Source organism: Hibiscus syriacus, unplaced genomic scaffold, assembly GCF_006381635.1.
Source record: "Hibiscus syriacus cultivar Baekdansim isolate YM2019G1 unplaced genomic scaffold, ASM638163v2 tig00110388_pilon, whole genome shotgun sequence".
Classification (NCBI taxonomy): Eukaryota; Viridiplantae; Streptophyta; class Magnoliopsida; order Malvales; family Malvaceae; genus Hibiscus; species Hibiscus syriacus.
The window spans coordinates 1,900,085-1,923,011 of record NW_024062718.1 but is presented as its reverse complement, the minus strand read 5'-3'; the positions used below and the strand labels follow the sequence as shown (position 1 = coordinate 1,923,011).

General features: G+C 34.3%; 2 protein-coding genes and 1 non-coding gene across 3 annotated transcripts; 1 reads left to right on the top strand and 2 right to left on the bottom strand.

Annotated features, from left to right (window-relative positions):
* Window positions 1-3,761: 3,761 nt before the first annotated feature.
* LOC120123116 lies at window positions 3,762-3,877 on the bottom strand. Its single transcript, XR_005516157.1, has one exon. It is a non-coding gene; the product is annotated as a U5 spliceosomal RNA (small nuclear RNA).
* Window positions 3,878-5,777: 1,900 nt separating this feature from the next.
* Window positions 5,778-10,510, top strand: LOC120122911 (O-fucosyltransferase 38-like). Its single transcript, XM_039141952.1, has 11 exons — window positions 5,778-6,119; window positions 6,351-6,429; window positions 6,642-6,709; window positions 7,366-7,454; window positions 7,559-7,736; window positions 7,906-8,034; window positions 8,283-8,419; window positions 8,784-8,997; window positions 9,098-9,282; window positions 9,789-9,881; window positions 10,062-10,510. Exons 1-11 carry the CDS (start codon window positions 5,937-5,939, stop codon window positions 10,186-10,188), a joined length of 1,482 nt encoding a protein of 493 aa, XP_038997883.1. The 5' UTR covers window positions 5,778-5,936; the 3' UTR covers window positions 10,189-10,510.
* Window positions 10,511-12,124: 1,614 nt separating this feature from the next.
* On the bottom strand, window positions 12,125-22,804 carry LOC120123091 (phosphatidylinositol 4-kinase beta 1-like). The gene is made up of 10 exons (XM_039142081.1): window positions 22,637-22,804; window positions 22,450-22,519; window positions 21,666-21,763; window positions 21,469-21,573; window positions 20,366-20,419; window positions 20,010-20,153; window positions 19,844-19,897; window positions 12,767-12,841; window positions 12,419-12,502; window positions 12,125-12,335 (listed from the first exon to the last, which is right to left on the bottom strand). The coding sequence occupies exons 1-10, from the start codon at window positions 22,802-22,804 to the stop codon at window positions 12,234-12,236; spliced, it is 954 nt and encodes a 317-aa protein (XP_038998012.1). The 3' UTR covers window positions 12,125-12,233.
* Window positions 22,805-22,927: the final 123 nt, after the last annotated feature.

Sequence of the window (22,927 nt, the reverse complement as noted above, 5' to 3'; positions counted from 1 at the left end):
GTTATTGTTATTCATAACAAAGTCGATAAAAATTACTGAAAACATCATTATTTCTATTGGTTTTATTATTATTTTAGCAGTTTATCAGGTTTTTTAATAAAATTGATAAAAGCGCTACCGGTTTATTGTTGTTGTGCATAACAAAACTGGTAAAAATCATCGAAAACATCATTATTTCTACCGGTTTTGTTATTATTGACATTTTATCGGGTTTCTTAACAAAACCAGTAAAAGTGCTACAAGTTTTGTTATTTTTTTACTTGTTTTGTTATTGTTGGACATTTTACCGAAAATGTTAAAAAAATTGATGTTTTAGATAAAAATAATAATGTTTTAGGTAATTTTTACCGGTTTTGTTATGTTAACAATAACAAAACCGGTAAAAATAGACTTTTTTAATAACAAAATTAGTAAACACAAAGATTTATTTCTAACATTTTGTCCAATATGATTCTCAAACATAAAGTTTCAAAAACAGTGTAAATACATTTCTTGTAAGTATCGATCATCAAAATATCGAAACCAATTATTATAAAGTAATAGGTCAAATATATCGGTTTAATGAGATAATAGGTAAACATATGTGTCGATACATTTTCTAAAAATATCGACCCAAAAACATCGAAACCGATAATTATAATATAATAGGTAAATTTACAATGTACCAGGTAGAAATATACCGATTTTATGAGAAAATATGTCTACATAATGTATGGACACGTTTTAAGTTTGTGTCGATACTTTTTTCCAGAATGAATGCCCAACAAGGTGCACACATAAAATGTCGATACATTTAAAATTGTATCGATCCCAAAAACATCGAAACTGATAATTATAATGTAATAGGTAAATTTGCAATATTACCTGTATAAATATATATGTTTAGTTATGTCAATATAAGCATTACCTAATATATTATTGTACTTGATAATATTTCCGACTAAATGCTTATTTTATTATATAAGCGATGTCTATTACATTATATAAGCTCTACCTAATATGTTATTGTACTTGATAATATTTTCGGTTAAATGCATATTTTATTATATAAACGCTACATATTACATTATATAAGCGCTACCTAATATGTTATTGTACTTGATAATATTTTCGGTTAAATGATATAACATAATCGGTGTAAATTTTAACCGGTCACGCCGTTTTTTAACCGCCGCATAACAGAATATCGCGATACAGGAATGTAAAAAGCATGCAGCTTCTTGTTTTCGGCCCTTGAAGGCAACAAGATGGATTACAGGTCCAAATAGGGATGGGCATGGGTCGAGTCGGGTTTTTGGTTCATCCGACCCGACCCGAGAACAATGAGTCATCCACCCGAGACCCGACCCAACCAAAACAAGTTTTCACCCGATCCGATATATAACTTAAAACCTCGACCCGACTCGAAATAAAAAATATATTTTTATTCAATAAAAACATTGACTTAATTGAAAAAAATAATATATAAAGGGGTATTATTGTAATTATTCCTAAATATATAAGGTAAAATTATATATTCTCGGGTAACCCAACCCGACCCGAGCATCACATTAAAAAAAACACGATCCGACTCGAACCTGAATTTTTTATAAAAAATCTAACCGATAACCCGTTGGATTTGAGTCCCATACCCATCCCTAGATCCAATGGTTAATACCGTAGTGTGTAATTAGGCCACAGTTTTACCTTGAACTGATTGACATATGTTTACGGTTTGGTCATTTACGTCAATGTAAATAAAATGTGTTCGAAGAGATTGTTTATACGCATCATATTTTTCATCTATAACAGGTTACCCTGCTCCACTCACAAACCAATAGTTTTTCCCCTCGTGACTGGGCACTACAGTTGGTACTGCCTTGATTAAATCTCTTTCACTGGTAAAGAAAACGATATATAAATCAAACCTATTGTAAACTTTATCGAAAGCAAAATAATTTAATATTTGTTCCAAGTTACTTTTATTCTTCAAATATTATTTTATTTGGGCGTTTGTTGAAAAGTTCAATCAACTGGAAATTTAGAATTAATATTTTAACAAAATGAAAACCACCTCGTATCAGTCTTCTATGATCCAAAGCTTAATTTAAGCATATAATAATTTTTAAAATCACTTACGTAATATAATTTTGATTTTAACATTAATATTGTACGTACGCACTTATATGTTATTATTTAAACACATCGATCTCTTTGTTTTATAATGAAATAAATAACGTATATATAAATCTGGCATGTAAAATAATTTTAGAAAATGTATCACAGTCCGATTTGCTTTGATAATATTAATCTAAGAATTGTTGGGACAGTTCTCGAAAGAATCACCCTCCAAAAATAGGCGTATGCCACTTTGAGCGGCAAACACACTGTACCTTTTTAATAAGAAACAGAAGAATAGTTCGCTACGTGCTCTGTGCTCACTGCACGGCTCGTGGATAATTGGTTAGATATGGGCTTTTATTTATACAAGCCGCTTGGGTGAACTTTGCTTGTCTACAAATGATGTGGGATTGTGGTCTTTAAGTTTCGTTATTCTTTTATCCATCCTTTTGCTGTTCACCTTTTCACCCCCAATTTTCTTAGTTATTTCTCACGGTTTATTATATAAATCAACATGATTTGTTTCTTCCTAACTGAAATATTTCATCTTCACTAACAACCAGTTCATCTAGTGGAATGAGACACTAGGTCATTTAAGTAAAGTCAGAGGTTCAAATCCTGACGTTTGCAAATGGAACAAACTAGATTGGGAGGGTCGCCCTTGCCTCTGCAATACCCGACCTGGATTAATCGGTCAATAAATCGGATACTAATAATTAATTAAAAAAAAGAAATATTTCATCTTCAATATAACAGGGCAGGCAGAATTGGATTCAATTTAAAAAAATTAATTTTTTTGACTTAAAATTACTTTGAATCGTAATTTCATAAACTCGACTCGAAATTTTTTAAAAATTCTAGTTGAGTTATAAAATAGAATTTGAATAACTCGAAGTTTTTAGTGATTAATAGATTAGTTTTCAAGTTTGAGTCGAATCTCTCGACTGTATAATATATGTCACATATGAACAAATATAAAGAAATATATATACGTATCATACGGTTATAGAAAATTATTTAAATTGAAATAAAATAATATTACAATATTATAAATATTTATAAATAAATAAATAAAAATCTAAACAACTCAATTCAAATTTTATAAATATGATTAAAAAATAATAAGTAGGTGTTGAGTTTACAATATTATAAATATTGGAATTGAATAAATTAAAAGCTTTATAATAAAAATCATGTTTTTTTACCTTTAGGTATGTTTTCTATTATAAAAGTTTTTTCATCCGAATAGACAATGCAACGCTCTCAAGGTCACGTTACTAAATGCAATCTAACATATCTAAAGAAAAAAATCCAAAATTTATAAATAAAATTTATCAAATATTTGTAAAAAATATGAATTGCAAAACAATTTTTATTTTTAGTCTTTTTAACATACCAGAAAAAGGTTTATCCAACATAAATAAAATAATAAAGAATAAGAACCAACATAGTCTATATTTGTAACGATTCTTGTTTCATATTAAAATGAAATAAATATGTCTGTTGTATATTTCAATTACATAATGTTTAATATAAAAATATGAAAAGTATTAAGATGCATAATTCCAACACCCATTCTACAACCGTCAGTAACACGAGTCATTAGAAAAACCTAATAATAGGTCGAAAGAGAAGGGAAATTTGACTAATAATTGTTGGGGCGGTTCTCGAAAGAACAACCCTCCAAAAATAGGCGTATGCCGCTTTAAGCGGCGAACACACGGTATTCTTTAGTAAAAGGCGAAAGAATAATTCGCTTTGCGTTCACCGCACAGCTCCGTGAGAGTAAGAAGGGGATATGGGCGTTTATTTATATAATCCGCTTGGGTGAAACTGCTTGTCTCCAAATGATGTGGGATTGTGGTCTTTAAGTTTCTTTTGCTCTTTATCCCCTTAGCTGTTAACCCTCGATTTTATTTTCCACGTTTTATTATGTACTTTAAACTCTCAGTATGATTTTATTCTTCCTAATTGAAGTATTTATTTCATCCTCCAATAATTTCATTTCAGTGTGTGAATTTGCTTGGTAAGTGCAATGTCTGTTATGAATAAATATTATATCTTAGGCCGAGTGAGATGTAGGATATGTTGCAAAACAATTTAAGAATATTGTTAATGTTTATCATAATAAAATGAAAAAGATGTATAATGATTTGAAATAAGCTACTTCCTAAATATCGAGTAAGTATAAGAAATCAAGATAATTAACTTGGATTATAGGTGTAAATATCTAATGTTTATATGTTCGTATCATACTCACATGTTCATGTTTATGTTTATGAAACTCGTGAAATATGATAGAGTAAATGTATATCATCGAGCTTTTTTCTGTACAATTATATATTTTGTAGATCACGACGGGACAATTACATAATTGGTGAGTCTCAATGAAATTATCTGATTATAATGATTATTTACATGAACATATAAAGGTTAGAATTCTATCCGAGCCAAGTTTACACATATTTATTTGTAGGGTAAACTACATATTTGATAACTGAACTTTATTCTCTCTCCTATTTTACTCATCGTACTTTCAATTTTTTTCAATTTACTCATTGAACTTAATAGTTTGAATTTTTTGGGTCACTTTGCCTTTAAAAAACTAACGGTGTTATGACATGGTCGTATTTTAATCAAAACATCGTCGTTTTAGTCTAAAATTTAATTCTTTTGAAGAATTAAAAACGACGTCGTTTTGATGTAAGTCTTCATGTCATAACGTCGTTTAATTATTTAACGGTGGAGTGACCAAAAAAATTCAATCTCTAAAGTTCAATGAGTAAAATGAAAAAAATTTAAAAATACGATGAGTAAAATAGAAGAGAGAGTAAAGTTCAGTTACCAAACTTGTAATTTACTATTATTTGTATATCTTATTTTTAAAATAATGGAGCTCTAAATTTTATATAAAATGCTTTTAATTTGAGAATTCATGGCCGATATTGTTTTAAAATATTTAAGTTACCCCGTACAGTTTACAAACTCGAAAAAATTTTAAGTCGGATTTAAGATGTTATATCTATCAATAAAATATATTTTTGAATTTAAATTTTATACAACATTTTTCTTCAGATATATAATTTCTTATTATTACTTATCACGAATCATTATTATTTAGATATATTTTTCATACAATTTATAATTCTTTTGATATTTGTGTAAATAAAATATATTTTTTTTTTGAACAAACATATTTGTTTGTTCGATTGATCAAACTATTTATTTTTGTTTCCTCATATTTCTTTAGGCTGTCAAACAAATATATTATATTTTTGATAAGTCAATTTTTTTAAAGTACACAAATGATCTTCCGATTATACACTGCTATTTTGTTAAGTCCATCGACTATTAAAAGTTACAAAATAACATCCTGACTATATAACATTATTTTTTGTTGAGTCCCCAACTATTAAAAAAATTATAAAATTATCACTCGACTATTCATATGTTTTAAAATCATCATTTTCTATTAAAAAATTGACGATCGATTGAACTGAGTTTAACATATTCAAGACTCAACAAAGTAGCCCTTTATAATCGGAGGACCATTTGTGTACTTTACCCTAATTTTTCACAGACTTCAAGTATACTACAAGGATTGATGTTGTACTTTTACCAAGTTTCCCCTTCGATTAGGTTACATAGATCTCTCTAGCTTTTCATTTCACCATTTCTTAGAACCATCTCTTATGTATTGGCTCCTATTAGTTTACCTTAAATTTAGTAGTATTGAGTTTGTTTCCTTAGAATCTCCCTTTATTTAATCAGGGTGTAAATTATATAATACCGGTGGCGGAAATACAGAAACTAAAGCCGGAGATCTACTGGTTGAGATGGTAAACCATAGAGGGTCGTCTCTTATGAAAAACGTTTCAACAAACAAATCAATCTATAGGAGACAATCTCCCAGGGCCATTGCTCTTTACATATTCTTGCTCTTTGCTTTGTCCATCTTCTTTTTTGTCTTCAATGCTGGCAACATTGAAGAAGAACAATTCAACCCAATCTCTGTACAGGTTTGTGATTCAGTATTTCTTCTGTTTCTGTAAATGGGTAGTCGTATTGGAGGCTTTTCAAAAATGAGTCACTGTCTTTTTGCACTATCTGAAATTTATTTGCACAAATTAGCAGCAATCTTACCATTGTTCTTATTATTAACTGTAGAGTTTATTTTTGGAAAATATTTTTTTTATAAAAGGGAAATTCAAGGATAAATTGCTTCTATATTTCCTTTTTGAGTTGTGCAGATAACTGATGAAGAACTTTGGGATCCTCCTTCTAGCCGTGGCTTACGTCCTTGTGCTCATCGTACGCTCAAATATATAGGTAAAAATCTAGAAATATATTGGTTCTCCTTCATTCCTGCGCTCAATTATCGCATAATTGTAATTTCTATTCTGTTGAAGACTATCCCTTTTCTTTTTGGATCAGTTCTTTTGTAGAGCTTGCTCTTTTATTCAATGTCTAATTGTTTCTTTGTTTATCTGTCTGTAATCGATAATTTTGGTTTTCTCTAATTTCATTTAATGCTATACCAGGTTCTCATGGATCCGACCGGTATTTAACAGTGAACTGTAATGGAGGATTGAATCAAATGCGTACTGGTGTATGTTTTCTTTTATCTTTCTCTTTTTTGCTTTTGCCTGCTCTTTCCGTATATATGTGTCTAACTACATTCAGGGTCTCATTCTATGATTAATGATTTTATAGAATTAGAAAAATGCTTGCGTGGTTAAGATAGTTTTGCCACCTATCATAGAATTTTCTAAGCCTTTATGGAGTTTATGCAGTTAATAATTGTGCTCATCTTCTTACATGTTAGCCTCCTACAATGGACTACAGTTCTACGATACTCAGGCCTATAAAAAAACAACAATTTGATCAATTTCAGTTGAAATCAGTGGAGTTCTGTTTCCCAAGGTTAAGTGGTTTTTATTAATGATATGGAATAGCCTATATTTTAGGTCAGAACTAAGCTATAGATGCTCAGTACTCTAAGAGTAATATGCATATCAGTTTTTACACTTTTAATTTGGTTTTGGGTCTATAACTACCGTTGGCATAAGCTTTTAACAGTTGGCACACCACAAAAAATTGTCTCGATGTATAACCTGCTTAACTGACTTGAACTTGTGTTTCATTGAGTGCATTTATTGAGTGGATTTGTTAGCTCTACAATCCATTTTTTTTTTTGCTTTCAAGTTTCATGGATGTTGCACTGTCAGTTCATTGGCCAAAACTTTGGTAACCATTCTCTTGTAGATATCAGACATGGTGGCTGTAGCACACATAATGAATGCAACCTTAGTTATTCCAAAGCTGGATAAACAATCCTTCTGGCAAGACTCAAGGTATTCTCATTTGTTTCTCTCTCAACTCCACCAAAATCTGTAATTGTTTTGGTCTTATTTAGTTTCCTGTTATTACTTAAGGTCTTCCATCTTGAATGGAACAGTGCATTTTCTGATATATTTGATGAGCTTCATTTCATCGCAACTTTACAACAAGATGTGAAGATTGTTAAGGAACTTCCAAAGGAACTGGAACATGTTCCTCAGGCTCGAAAGCACTTTACTTCGTGGTCTAGCATGGGTTACTACAAAGAAATGACTCAGCTGTGGAACGAGTATCAGGTATTTACTTGTTGGCATTATTTGTTTTTGGTTGTGGCCTGTTTTAAATACCTTCCTAGATGTGATTGTTCTGCAGTGATGACACGACAATCTGTCTGAGTTAATGTTTTTCAGAATATAATGCACTGTTACATTTAATCCAAGGATGCTGACCAAGAAACATTTGCAGGTTATCCATGTTGTTAAATCAGATTCTAGACTCGCGAACAATGATCTTCCTCTTGACATACAGAGGTTGAGATGCCGTGCTGTGTACCATGCTCTTCGCTTCTCTGTCCCCATTGAGAACTTAGGAAAGGTGAATTGCCACTCTTTGGTATTTATACCCTTGTGAATTTACTGCCCCCACACTGAAATGAAAGGCATAAGAAGCTTTTGAAATGCAGTAAAATTTAGGATCTTATAACAAATTCATTGTGCAATGCTAGAATATAATAAGCACAACAAACATTCATGTTTGATTTCATTATTGATTGATTTAAGAGGTCTCTTACGGGACTTCCTCTTTAAATTATTTTCTGAGTATGCATGACGGTGACACCACAGGAGCTGGTGGATCGTCTGAGAACGCAGAGTGGAAAATACATTGCACTTCACTTAAGATATGAGAAAGACATGCTTGCTTTTACTGGTTGTACTTCTGGTTTGACTGGTGCAGAATCTGAAGAGCTGAGAATAATGAGGTGGGAACCTATCCTTTTTCATGCATTTACTTTCAATCTTAACAGGAATCCTTTTCTTTACCAATTTGTCTTATTGAAAACAAGACACTTTATCAAGTAACCTGTAGGAATAATCTAACCTGGTAATAGTCTCGATATACAGACTTCAAAATTTTTTATTAAATTCTTTGAAATTTTGGGAAAAAATTGTGCAGTTTCACCTTATCCTTGATGTGCTTTGAATTATGGGTTGTTAGTTAAATTTACTAAAATTTGGGGAAGAATGTGACTAAATTGACCAATTTGAATATGGAAGAAGTAATTTTTTTGGTTCTCAGGTGTTTGTGTTTTAAGCTTATACTGATTTTTCTAAATATCTTTACAGGGAGAACACAAAACATTGGAGGGTTAAAGATATAAACCCTACTGATCAGAGAAAAGGTGGCTTTTGTCCACTAACCCCCAAAGAAGTGGGAATATTTCTTCGAGCTACTGGTTATCCTCCATCAACACTAATTTATGTTGCATCTGGTGAAATTTATGGTGGTGATGCTCGCCTTTCAGAGCTCAAGTCATATTTCCCAAATCTAGTTTTCAAGGTTTACTATTGTCATTTTTCCTTGTTATAAATAGTTTGATGTGCATAATCTGCCATGAGGATGTGGTGCCTTCATGACTTGGTGCTTTTATTGATGACAGGAGACACTGGCAACAGAGGAAGAGTTGAATGCATTTGCTAACCATGCAACTCAAAGTGCTGCACTAGATTACATTGTTTCTTTGGAAAGCGATGTGTTTGTTCCATCATATTCAGGTAACATGGCACAAGCTATTGAGGGGCACCGCAGATTCTTGGGCCATCGAAAGACAATCTCCCCAGACAGGTTACAAATTGTGAAAATGGCATTTGGTTTCTTCTAGGAATAGGTTTTCTGTAAGGACATGAACCATTAATACATGTAGTATTCGCATAACCATTTTATGCCATAAGTGTGACTTAATGCAATTCATTCATCCAATTTATCTTTGTGACTCATTAATTTACAACGATGTGAGAAGTGAGCGGTTGATTTTTCCAGAGGAATTATCTCTTTGGATGAAGTTTGTGTACTTTGTTTTAGGTTCCAGTAACAATATTTTCTTGGAGAATAGCATAGCATGGCCTTGTCTCATCTTGTCTGGTCTTGTTAGTTAGTTTGTTTGTCTAATTCTCTTAATACAAGGTGATCAACTTTAATGATGTTTTTTCAACTTCTTTTCTAGAAATACTTTGTACTGTTGAGTGACACCCTATAAGAACATTTTTTATGATTTTATTTCCTTGAAAGAACTAGCATTCTTATCAAAGCAATTTATACTCTTATCTCAAGTTTGTTAATATTTTATGCAGGAAAGGACTTGTCAAGCTTTTTGATGAGTTGGAAAGAGGAAAAATAAGAATATCAACGTTCTCTGAACTTGTGTGGCAGATGCACAAAAACAGGTAGCTATTGCAACTATGCCTCTATGATGGACCTAGCACAACTAGGCCGTGGAAACTTGTACAAATTAAGTACCAAGGGATGTGTAATTAAATATCAATGGTATCTGTCTTATTGCAGTGTTCAATGGAATGGTATATTTTTTTTAATGAATTTCGATATTCTTTATATTTACATTGTAGAAAAGGAGCTCCAAGAAAAAGAAAAGGTCCTTCACCAGGAGCCAAAGGGAAAGAACGTTTCAGGACTGAAGAATCCTTCTACGAAAATCCATATCATGAATGTATATGTAGTCCAAAGGGTGTATAAAGATGGTCATGACCCGATTTGGCTTGCCATCTGCAATATGATTTATCAGAGTTGCCTGAGAATCCCCCATTCGAGTGGTTAAGATAAGTTGAACCCCGATGGTAGGTGCCCCTGAAATGAAGTTTGAGCAGTGGCTGCCTGCCTTCTATTTGATTGACCCAAAGTTCTAAATGCATAACTCAGTTACAGTTGCATCACATAGTGCCTGCAGTTAATAGGTAGTTGAATTTTCTTTAATTCCCCCTTTCCTCTTAATAGGTAAAGCTCACACATTTTGCCCCCGAATTTGATTTCAGATAAAATCTTTCCCTCCCTCATTTGTTCTTAGTTTTGAAGACATGATGATGGTTTTCATGTATAATGAGGACACATAGAAGAAGCAATTATGATTTTGATGTAACTTATTAGATAGTTTATACATATACATAAATCCTTTGGTTCTCCCCTGCCATATTCTGGTCTTCACTATAAGTCATTAGATTGTTCATTTAGTGGAATCCAAATTCCTAGAGAGAATCATGTATGTATATTCATGTAAAGGAGCACCAACCAAGCGACTACACTATACCTCAGATTTATAAAAAAAAATATCAAGTAAAGGAATTAAAAACCGTGTAAATTAAAATAAACAAGCTTATATAGTCTACAATATGCCCGTACATGTATCAAATAATTTTTTATACTGAATATATTATTAAAAAATACAAAATATATTATAAACACATAAAATTTTAGTATTCACGAAAAATATTAAAGTATAAAAATTTACCAGCGAAGCTCCCGTCTTTTTCGTGATAATAAAATTCTCAAACCCCATTTTTTTTATAAAATATTAAACAATTACAAAAAAAAAAAAAGAATATATACAAAAAATGTAAAACATTATGAAAATCATCAAAATTTTCACAACTGTTAAAAAAAACTTATTGTGCTTTTCCCATTCACCTTTTCTTTTTGGCCAATACAAAATAAAAAATATTTAGAAAAATCATCAAAATACAACCCAATCAGTGAGATAAAGCTTCAGTAATCGATTAAAGTTCAAACATCCAATCCTTGGCACGGTCGGCCCGCAAAGACTGATCGAACTCCGATTTATTTTTAAAATAGTATTTAAACAATAATTTTATGACAAATTACAGTTTTAAGAGAAAAAAGAATTAACAACTTTCTACTGAAATACACACGTTGGCTTTATTTATTTATTTTTACTATTTTTACCATATTTTGTATTATTTTTTTAACTTTAAAAGAAGTATTAACCAAAATTAGTAGTAGAAACTCAATGGAAGGAGACAAGTCAAATAGAATATATCCAAAGCAAACAAACCAGCTATACGAGTTTCTAATGAACCAACCTCACTCTGAAGAAAATGTGATGAATTGTAATGTCATATGATACAATCAAGCATTCTTTTCTTGCTGATAAACTATATAATGGGAGAAATTACACCCGGGACACGCCATTAACTAAACTCTGATGAATCCACACAAACTTTACTTATAGCATGCATTGCCATCCATCATTTGATTGCGAAAATGTATCATCTTTAAATGTGAATGTCGCATGTACAAACTCATATTATCCATGGCAAACTGGTGCAAGTTTTGAAGTAACTGCTGTTTCAATCTGTAAAGACCTCATTTCAGAGCCATCTCTTACCTTGATTTTTTTTTGTCCATGTTCAAATCATTCTGTACAGTATGCGATGTCTGAGAACAGGTAAGTCACATTCTAGTAGAAATCATAGTAATTTAATCACCACGAGCCAGAAGAACTGAACTGAAGAATAGAAGAGAGCTCTGCTATGGAAAAGTTTGCTTGCTACCCTTCCTATGTTATATACGCCGATACAGTTACAAATTCCTCAAACCAAGATAAGACGGGCCACAAACTGGTATGAATCATCCTTCTCCCTTTGCAAACTTTGAAGTTGATGCATGGCGAACCATCCTTGTATAATGGGCATCTTTTTCGTATGAAAATCTTCACTAGTCTGATTTTAGCAAACATGTAAGAATGGGGCACCAAATGAGATCTGAATTCACAATATTCCATTCAAAACCCTTTGATAATAATCGTACTGCCGTGTCCGCCATGCATCTAAACTGATGCTGATCAGGGAAAGCACCAATGACACACATTGCTGCAAGAAGCCAACAGATAACCACAATCAAGATTAAATGCAGGGCATTATTAAAAATAGATAAAAAGCTTAAAACAACAAACCTCTTCTGTCAGACTTAAGTGGAACCGTTTTCTTAAATTTTGTATTCCTCGAGGACCACCTTTGAAGCATGGGTAACCAGAATCCTAATACAAACAAAAATATGTTGAGTATATATGTTCTTTCTCCAGCCTTACATATTACTAACATGTCTTTCTAGACAGCTCAACCTTTTTCTTTTTCCTAACTATATATATTGTGTGTTAGTCAGCGAGACACAACCAGGCTCAGTTAACTGTGACTCGCAGCCTTGAAGAAATACAGGCTGTCCCTACTCCATTCTCTAATTATCATGTGGTGATTATGTGAAAAAAATATAGTATCACCAGAAATAAACTATAGCATGTTACCTGCAACATTTCAACAACAAGAATTATGCGCCCTGCATGCTTACGGCAGGTTAGGAAACCTTGGATGCATAATACCTGAATTTAAGGGATAAAGATATCAGAATCAATTTAGCATAAGAATAATATTTACTAATTAAGAGCTGGAGTTTCAGTTCGTACGCACCAATTTGGTATAATATCAATGAAATAAGAAAGATTATATAATTTTTTTTTATAGGAATAGTAGGCCTCACTAAAAACCCCCTTCATGATTAACGGAACTTGAAAATAGTTCCTTAATCAGCGGAAGGAGGAAAAGAGTGCCCTAGGAATTCATTAATCTTAAAACATTACAAAGTAATACAAAGACTAATCTCCCTCCAGAGATAAAAAGCCAAAAGGAAACAGCCCTTAACAGAACATAATTCTCAACCAATACCAGCCTTAGCTAGAACATCCGCCTCTATATTGGCTGTTCTACTTACCCATCTAATAAGACCTTCATAAACACTAAGCTTTTGAATAATTTCCTTAACAACTTGAACAAAAACGACAGGACAAGAACCAACATCCTTGACCCAACCAATTGCCACCTTACTATCACTCTCGATAATCAATCTCTCTTTAAATCTGTGGCGAATATATTCATAATAATATAACCCCTTTAGGATAGCTTTCAATTCCATCAAAGTTGGAGGTCTAGGACCAGCAGGGTCTTTGAAGGAGCCAAGAATCGAACCAGAAATATCTTTCAGAACACCACCTAAACCACTCCTCTTCCAATCACTAGAAGTAGCCGCATCCACATTAAGTTTAATAAAACCCTTTGGAGGAGGGGACCAAGGAACCTTAGTTGAAATCTGATTAGTATGAGACGAGCAAGAATCCACTAAGGACGGGTCGGCAATAAGAGCATCCTTGGAAATAGAAATCTGAGTTTCCCTAGCTAGAAACCATGAAGCAATCCTGCACCTTGCTAGAAAGAATATTTCTGCTCGATCAAACTTCCCTCCTTCAAACACTATATAATTCCTAGTTTTCCATATTGTCCATAAGACCACTCCAGGGATAAATGACCACATCAGAGAGTTGGTCTTTAAGTTAGTCCATGCTACTAGGAATTTTTTTGCATCTTCATGAAAAACAGACTGAAAATTCCAATAATCCATGAATTTAGTCCATATTGGCCAAACAACCGAACAGGAAAAAAATAGATGAGATGAAGACTCTTCTTCTAGATTACAAAAAGGACACATAGAATCATTTATGCCCTGAACACCTCTCTTAACCAGAGATGTCTTCACTGCCAGCTTCTTTAAGATAACTTGCCAAAGAAAAGTCTCCACTCTTGGAGGCAGTAGGCCCCTCCAAACAATAGATTTCCAAAAATTAGCTTCCTCCAAATCGGAAATACCCGAATAATATAGATTGGCACATGATTTAACATTGAAAACCCCTTCTCCATTCCCCTTCCACAACAGTCCATCAACAACATCAGTAGAAATAGAAAAATCTGAAATAACAGCCATCAAGTTTGACCATTGTTCAAATTCCCAGTCATTCAACTCCCTTCTCAACTGGACGTTCCAAAACCAGCCCCCAGAACTGTAATCCCCAAACTGAAATAATCTTCCAGTTTTGTTCACTGCAATAGAGAATAGTCTAGGGAACATGACCATCAAAGGATGATCCAATGCCCAATTGTCTTGCCAAAATCGAATATTCCTCCCATTGCCAATTTTATAGCTATAATTGCTTCTGATACTACAGCCCATCGAATCAGCTTTAAAATGATTATTCACCAAAGATCTCCATATCCAAGAAAATTTAGGAGAAACCTTACTGTCAAGCTGCATCAATGAAGAATCCATTTTGTATTTAGTGCAAATCATTTCCCTCCAAATCGCCTTCCTCTCAATAGCAAACCTCCAAGCCCACTTTTCCAATAGAGCCCTATTCATCGTATTTATATTAGGAACTCCCAAGCCTCCTTCAATTTTTGGTTTACAAACGCTGGTCCAGCTTACCCAATGGATTTTCTTCCTCCCACCTCCTCCACCCCATAAAAAATTTGACATAATAGAGTTTAGGGTCTTGTATACTGAAGCTGGAACCTTAAACAATGACAAATAGTATATAGGAAGTGAACATAGGACTGATTTAATCAAAACCAGCCTGCCCGCCAGTGACAAAGAAGAGCCTTTCCAGCCTGCTAACCTCTTATTGAAGCTTTGAACCACTGGGTCCCACAGAATGTTAGAGTTCCTGTGTGGACCAAGAGGGAGTCTCAAATATTCTGAGGGAAAAAAACCCACTGAACATCCAATCGTAGCTGCCCAATCCTTAATTTCCTCTTCCCTTAAATTCACCCCAAACAATTTGCACTTCTTCAAGTTCAACTGAAGTCCAGAAATAATCTCAAACACTCGAAGCACCCTCTTCACATTTAAGATCTGTTTTTTCGACGCACCACAGAAAATTATAAGGTCGTCAGCAAATTGTAGATGTGTTAAATTAAAATTCTTCTCCTCATTTCTAATCATCAAACTCGAAAAGAGACCCCCTGAAACAGCCTTAAGTATCAATAAATTCAAGAGTTCCCCAACTATATTAAACAACAACGGAGACAAAGAACAGCCTTGACGAAGACCCTTAGCCATTGGGATTTCCTCGGTTGGAACCCCATTCACCAAGACTGAAACAGTTGCTGAAGTGATGCACTTCGAAATCCACCCTATCCATCTAGAACCAAAGCCCATTTCCTTCATAATTCTGAACAAAATAGGCCAGTCAAGAGTATCATATGCCTTCTTGAAATCAGCTTTAAAAACACATCCTTTTAAACCATTCTTCTTCCAAAAGTCAATCCCTTCATTGGCTATAAGGGAACAATCCAAGATTTGTCGACAGGGAATAAAAGCGAATTGACATAGACTAATCAAATCTGAAATGCAGCTCCTAAGTCTCATTGACAGACATTTAGAGAGGATCTTGTACAAACCACCAACTAAGCTAATAGGTCTAAAATCGTCCAAACCACCAATGTTTGAAATTTTCGGAATAAGAGTGATGAAAGTGTGATTTATTCCATGTTCTCATTCCTTCCCCAAGTAAAAATTCTTAAAGAAGATCATAATATCTTCCTTAAGGACCTGCCAAAACCTCTTGAAAAAACCCATATTAAAGCCATCAGGACCCGGAGCTTTGTTACTTCCACAAGACTTCACAACATCCCAAACTTCCTCCTCTGAAAATTCCTACTCTAAGAACTGATTCTGCTCCAAAGAAATTCTGGAAAAATTCAGATTTAATTCATCAATTTCTAGAGTAGATCGGTTATTGTAGATCTTAAAAAAATAATCCTTCACAATGTCCTTAATTGCAAATGGGTCTTCAACTGTTTCTCCTCTAAAATTAAGTGCCACCAGTGCATTCCTCTTCTTCCTAACCGTAGCACAGGTATGGAAGTATTTAGTGTTGCGATCCCCGTCTTCAATCCATTTAGATCTCGAATACTGAAACCAAATCTGCTCTTGGATCTTGTGCAGCTTCCACAATTCTGCTCTACAATTATTCAACTCAGTTAATACCTCACTATCGACAACACCCTGCTTTTGTTGAATATCAGCCTCTATCTTCGAAATTTTCTTCTCTAACTCAGAAATCAAGTCTCCTGGATACTTATCTCTGTTTCCAGACCACTTTTTTATTGCATGTTTGGCACTCCTTAAAAGACTAAAAGCACCTGCCTTCTTCTGACTTTTCTTAGAACTCTGAATAGAAGAAATAACCATATCCTCAAAACCCTCCTCATCCATCAAATAGTTGAACATTTTAAACGGTTTTTGACCCCAGTCCACTCCTTTATTCACAAGAATTATGGCATTGTGATATGACAATGATCTTGGTAGAAGAGACTGCAAACTGTCCGGAAATAACTCTAGAAATTGACTGTCAACCAAAAAATGATCTAATCTTACAAACGTGGGATTCTCTTGGTTATTACACCAAGTGAACCTTCCCCTATTCATAGGAAGATCAATTAAGCCCGTATGAAGAATGAAGTCATTAAAGATCTCCATTGAGCTCCTAGTTTGACCTCTGCCCATCTTCTCACCTTCTTGTAAATAGACATTGAAGTCCCCTCCCACACAAACGGGAAAATTCTGTCCACTAAGAAAACTGCTTAATTCTTCAAAAAAACCAGCTTTCTCTTCCTCCACTGCTGGACCGTATACATTGATGAAACCACAACTGAAGTTTTTATTCTGAAATTTACCAAAGGTAGCTATAAATCTCCTACTAATAAACTGACTCTCCAACTCAAAGATATTGTCATCCCAACAACACAACAGGCCCCTCGCTGATCCAACTGAAGGAGATTCCAAAACTCCTTTAAGCTTATTAATCCCACTTCTCCTAAAGAAAGACCTCTTAAATTTTTCAGTCTTTGTTTCTTGCAACCAAAGGAAAGTAGGATTTAAGCTAGTGACTAAATTCTGAACAACCCTCTTTTTTTCATTTTTCTCCAAACCCCTAACATTCCATGAACATATTACTAACTTTGACATCTTCATAAAGGGAAAAAGGTACAATCAAAACCCTCAATCAACCAAACCTTGATTAATCCCAATCAAGCCTTTCTCTAGAGCTATGATTTTTTCCAAAAATGCTTCTTTCCCTTCCTTAAAAGATACTCCCAAAAGCTTACTAACCTCCCAAGTTTCTACGACTTCTTTCAATAAACTCGAGAAAGCTGAGGAGGATGTTGTATCAATGCTCACCTGGTCAAGGGCTTCTCGAAACAGGATCCTTCTAGCTCTCCTCTTCCTTCTAATTAACAAACCAGATTTGGGTCTTAAGCATTCACCTTCAGAAAAGTAACCTTCAATCTCCCGCTCTGCGGTCCCATCCCCAAGACCATTAACAAAGCTAGGAAGAAGACTCCCATCAGCAATGAGCTCTGCTGAAAAACAAATATGTTTTGCAATGCTGGAATCCATATCCAACTTCCTCTGCCCAACCTTGGTGCCATTTATTTCATTCGTAAAGTTCAACAAATCTCCATACCAATATCTTCTTTCCCTCGACCTGCTATTGACCCTTTTGCAACTGCTCAAACTTCTAGTTTCCAGCACCTCACTCTCAGATGAGACCTTTTTTCTAGAACGGTGTAACTATCTCCCCCTTGAGATGTTTCCTAAATTAGTTGTAACCGGTTCAACCAACCTTAAACTTTCTTCTTCAGCCTCTATTTCTGCATTAACCAACTTCTCTGTAATTGGGCTCGTCTCCAATACTCTAAACGTTTTCCTGTTTTTTCCTGCTAAATTAAGGTTCTCCACAAAATCCCCACACTTATTAACTGTATATGCTGGCCCATAAATGAAACCCGAAAAATCTTTTGACCCAGACTGCCCAGAGTCTTCAGAATGGGCCTGAGATCCATCAGCCGAATAATGTTGACTTCTAATCCCCAAACCTACAAACTCACCAACTTTTAAACTCCCAACCTTTTGACTTTCTGGCAAACTACAAGTAATACCTTTCCTATCTAAGGAAAGCCTTGCTAGCTGTCTATTCTCACTAACTCCTCCAGAACCACTGAACACACCCTGATCAATCCAATTGTCCACTGACAGACGATTTTTCCTTGCTGCACATGCCTCACCTTCCCCATGATCTGACAACAACCTGTCTACATCCTCCTCAGACCTAATTTCTTCAGAAAATGCCTTATCGGAATCCTCCACCGGAAAATTACTGAAAAATGAACTTGAATACTTACTTGCTGATCCAATCTTAATACTTACTTTGAATGATCTTCCATAAGATCCAAGAGTGATCACCTCTGGAACATCAAAGGGGCTTTCCACCCTCAATAAAATTCTTGCCATTGTAAGGTCTTCTCTTTTCCTTGTACTCTCATGAATACCTACCACTTTGCCCCATCTACCAGTCATCTTCTCGAAGAAAGATTCATTCCAGCATAACAAAGGAACCCCTATTAATTCTGCCATGCAGAAGGCCGTGGGAACTCCGGCCTCATTCAGTAAAGGTTCCACTCGTTCAAACCACTGTTTTAAAACCTCTTCCTTTTTGCTCCACAAATCCAGCATCTCCTCATGGGAATTAAGAACTAAAACTCAAGAGTTCCAAACATAACCCCATCTAGCAATTTGAACATCATAGCCTTCCTTAAATAAGGCATTCCGAATGAACTCAACTTGAAACGAGTATTTGATAATCCCTGTTAACGACCTCTTCACCCAATTGGCACTTTCTGATGGAATATGCATCTCCATAATGTTTTTCTTGACATTCCTCCTTTGGATATCCTCAGACAATAGTTCTTTGTACCCCCTTGTAATCTCATTTGACATCAGAGCATCCCTATAAGTTCTATCGTCCCTTCTACTTCTGCTAATATTTTCTCTTTCTCTTGATTTCGAAGAATCTGCATTAATCTGACCAGAAGCCTCGTTTGAAGAAGTATGCACCACCCTTGACCTTGAACGTTCATCCTTAAATCTGGCAGGACTAACTAAGATCTTCCTTCCATCAATCACAACCCCGTTTAACTCATCAACATCCCTCCTTAAATCTTCCTCCCTCTTAAATTGAACAAAATCAAAGGTGGAAAATCTGTACTTAGGATTTCTAATTTGATTGGGAATAAAAACTCTTATAACCGGACCATGGACTAAGAATAATTCCCTAAGCGTATGACGAGAAACCCTCCTACTCAGGTTGTCAATAAACGCCGACCAACACTCATCGGGAACTGATTTTTTTTTTAAATTCTCTCTCTCTACGTTTTTCTCTTTCTCACTCATTTTTTTCCTCTTTGCCAATATTAGTTCAGTTGTGTTTTTATTATATAATTACATACAACTTCACATATTGGTCTTTTAGTAAGTATCGGTTATGTCTTTATCATTCACTTCATGTTTTCATAACATTTATTCTCAGTAAGCAAGCATCTTCTAACAACTCTAATTTGCTATATGTTGGTGTGCATGACGCCCATCACAAACTTACGTAAAAGAGTGAACAGACCACACAGGTCTTAAACACAGAAAGAAAGGGCATTAATACCTTAAAGTAGTCAAAAAATTCACTTGGAACTCCCTCAGCATCGGAATCCATGACCTAGCACACCCAACAATTGAGCATTAAGAGCAAATCTGAACTAACTGATAGAATAGTGTCAGACCGACAAATATTGAGCTATAAGATAGAATCTCATGTTCAGCAGACTTACCTCAAGAAGTTCACGGGTTAATTTGAATGGTGCACTCTCAAAATTTACACTACCAGGTGAATTGGAGAGCATGAAGCCAAAATCGATATGTATTATGTGACCTTCTTCATCCAGTAGCAGATTTCCATTATGCCTATCCTTCACCTACACTTGGATAAATTGGCAAATTAAAAATAAAAAAGGAGTATATAACATGATAAGCTCATCAAATTTATAACCACCAAGAATCAAACACTGTTATAATAAGCTTATGGTACAGAACAAAACCATCAACACTCTTAAAAGTTTATATCCCATGATGCTCACTTAATTTCTGCGTTGAATTGATAAACAGAACGAGAGAAAACCATACATACCTGCAGAAGATAGCACAAAAGGGAATACCCAGCCATACTTTCAACAAAATTTCTCTGCAATAAAATTAGCTTAATGTGAGCAATAGAAACATTAAACAAAAGAAAATATGCACCTTCTATAGAAAAAATAACATCACAATTTGACTGATTAAAACATAAAGGAAACAAAATATGAACAAAAATAGCAAACTACAAACACGTTCTAGTGCATTCAATAAACACCAAAAACAAAAAGAGCAAAACCTAGTATTTCATGAACTTTAGCTAATAAAATATTGGACATTCACATGCAAGATAAAAAAGCATGTTAACAGAAAACTCTGGGTAATTTCAATTAAATCAGCAAACCACAGAAACGTTCATCTTTCCAAAAAACAAATGTACACATTACAGCATTTTGAAGATGAGAAATTGATTACCATCCATCAGAACACTGCCACTAAAGTATCTTGCTCCTACATCCCATTATCACATAAGGCTTGGACTTGACCAGTGCAGTTAGTCAAGAAGACTCTCATAATCACAAATTTTATTACTAAAGAAAGATACCAACAAGAGTGATCCACCAACTTACCAAAACCCATCGCATCAAGCAATCAACATATACAAGGTAACTATCATAAGATAGCAAGATTTGACAGTAACCACAAAAAACTGGTTACATAGGATGGTTGGTTCAAAAAGAAAGTAACCTTAAAGTAACTCAAAAACAATAAACTTTAAAATAGTATAAAATGTAAATCACACTGCAGCTTAAAAAAGAGTAGGAAAATTTTACATCACAAACCAAAATTGTTGTCCAACTCAAAATTGTATAGAAGTGGAAAGGAATGTTCCCGTGTTTCTCTTATTTAACAGCAATCTTTGCAATTACTAGAACATCACCATCGTAGTATCTGCAGTTATACAGAAAAAATATTTTTTCCAGGGTAAAAAGAGAGAGAAGCAAACTCTGACTCCTCCTAATGGTCCAATAAAACTCCTAAAAGCTTAAATATAAAGCTAAAATATTTTGTAAAATACGACAATTACTTGAAGAGTAAGAATGAACTTGCCTAACAAACAAATAACAGGAGAGACCTGCCTCTTTGCTACTAGATTACCTGTGCCAATTTAAAACTAGGAGAATTTTCCAGATATTTAGCAGCAAAGAATTCACGTAAGCTTGATACATTGGGATATCTACTTTTGATAGAATGAAGAGAAGCCTGCAGAAAACAGCAAAGCTATAACCATTTAAACAGCCTAAGTTTCAACCATAGATACAATACAGTCGGTTGAACAGAAAAAGTGATGTTACCGTATCTGGAATTGTTTCAATAAGAGCTGTATAAGAAGATGTAACCAAAACTTCATAAGGGCGCAACCATAGAGGAAGACCTGCTTCTTGGAAGATATCTAGCATTTAAAACCATAAACACACTTCAACCATGATAATGGAACAATAAACAGGGGCCAGTGGGGGCCCTGGCCCCACCAATATTTTCAAAAAGTTAAAAATTTTAATTTGGTCCCTTCAAAAAATTTAGAAATTCTTATTATGTTTCAAAAACTTTGAATATTTTTAATCAAGTCCCCTCCTAAAATTTTTAAAAACTCTAATTAAGTCTCAATTAAAAAAAAAACTTACTTAAACCCCTTTTTTTTAAATTATAAAATAAACTATTCTAAATTTTTGAAAATTTTAATTTAGACCTGAATTTAAAAAAAAATTAAGTAGGCACCACTAAACTATGTTGTCAAGATCCGCCACTGACAATAAATCAGTTATGAGTTCACTAATGTTTGACATCATGATTGAAATACATATACATTATGCACCCATGAATGTAATTTTTACAGTTTATTCAACATAATGCATTCTTGATCATCTTTGTGCATGCAAAATCATGTCACCCTTTCTAGAGGGGAAATATGATATTCACTGCCTTGACATTTTCTCAATTCATTTCTAATAACATACGATGTAGGAAGAAAACGTGATTCCAAAAGTTGATGCTTATACAAAGACTAGGTTGGATACAAAGCAAAAGAGCAAAGAATATTGGGAGAAAAGAAGCACAAAATGTAATAAAGGGACATACCATAAAAATGAGAGAGAAGCTGCACAGAAAGATGCTCTTGCCTACAATCATCCCCACTCTTTACAATAACCTACATGATACAAATAACAAAGGGGGCGTATTTACTTAAACCAAACTAAATAGCACATGATAGGAACCTAGGCGTTTTCAAATTTCCAGGGCCAGAGGGAGAGAGAATCTGAGTGACGTTTAAACAGCCTTCACTACCGCCATCCGTCGCTAGCCTTCCACCGTCCGTCGTTTGTCGTCCTCCGACCACCGCCGCACTCCGACCTCCTTTTGACGCCGTTTTTCTCAAGGATCTTCGTCTACCCACTGCGTTTCCATATTCCTGGTTCTTTTTGATAGATTCCATTTCAATCAGAGCAAATCTACTCGTCTTTCTCCGCCGATTTTTTCCACCAACTTTTTTCCGTGTTTCAATTCATCCGTTCCACTGTGCTCGCCGGAAGCTCGTGACAAAAACCCAAGTTCTCTA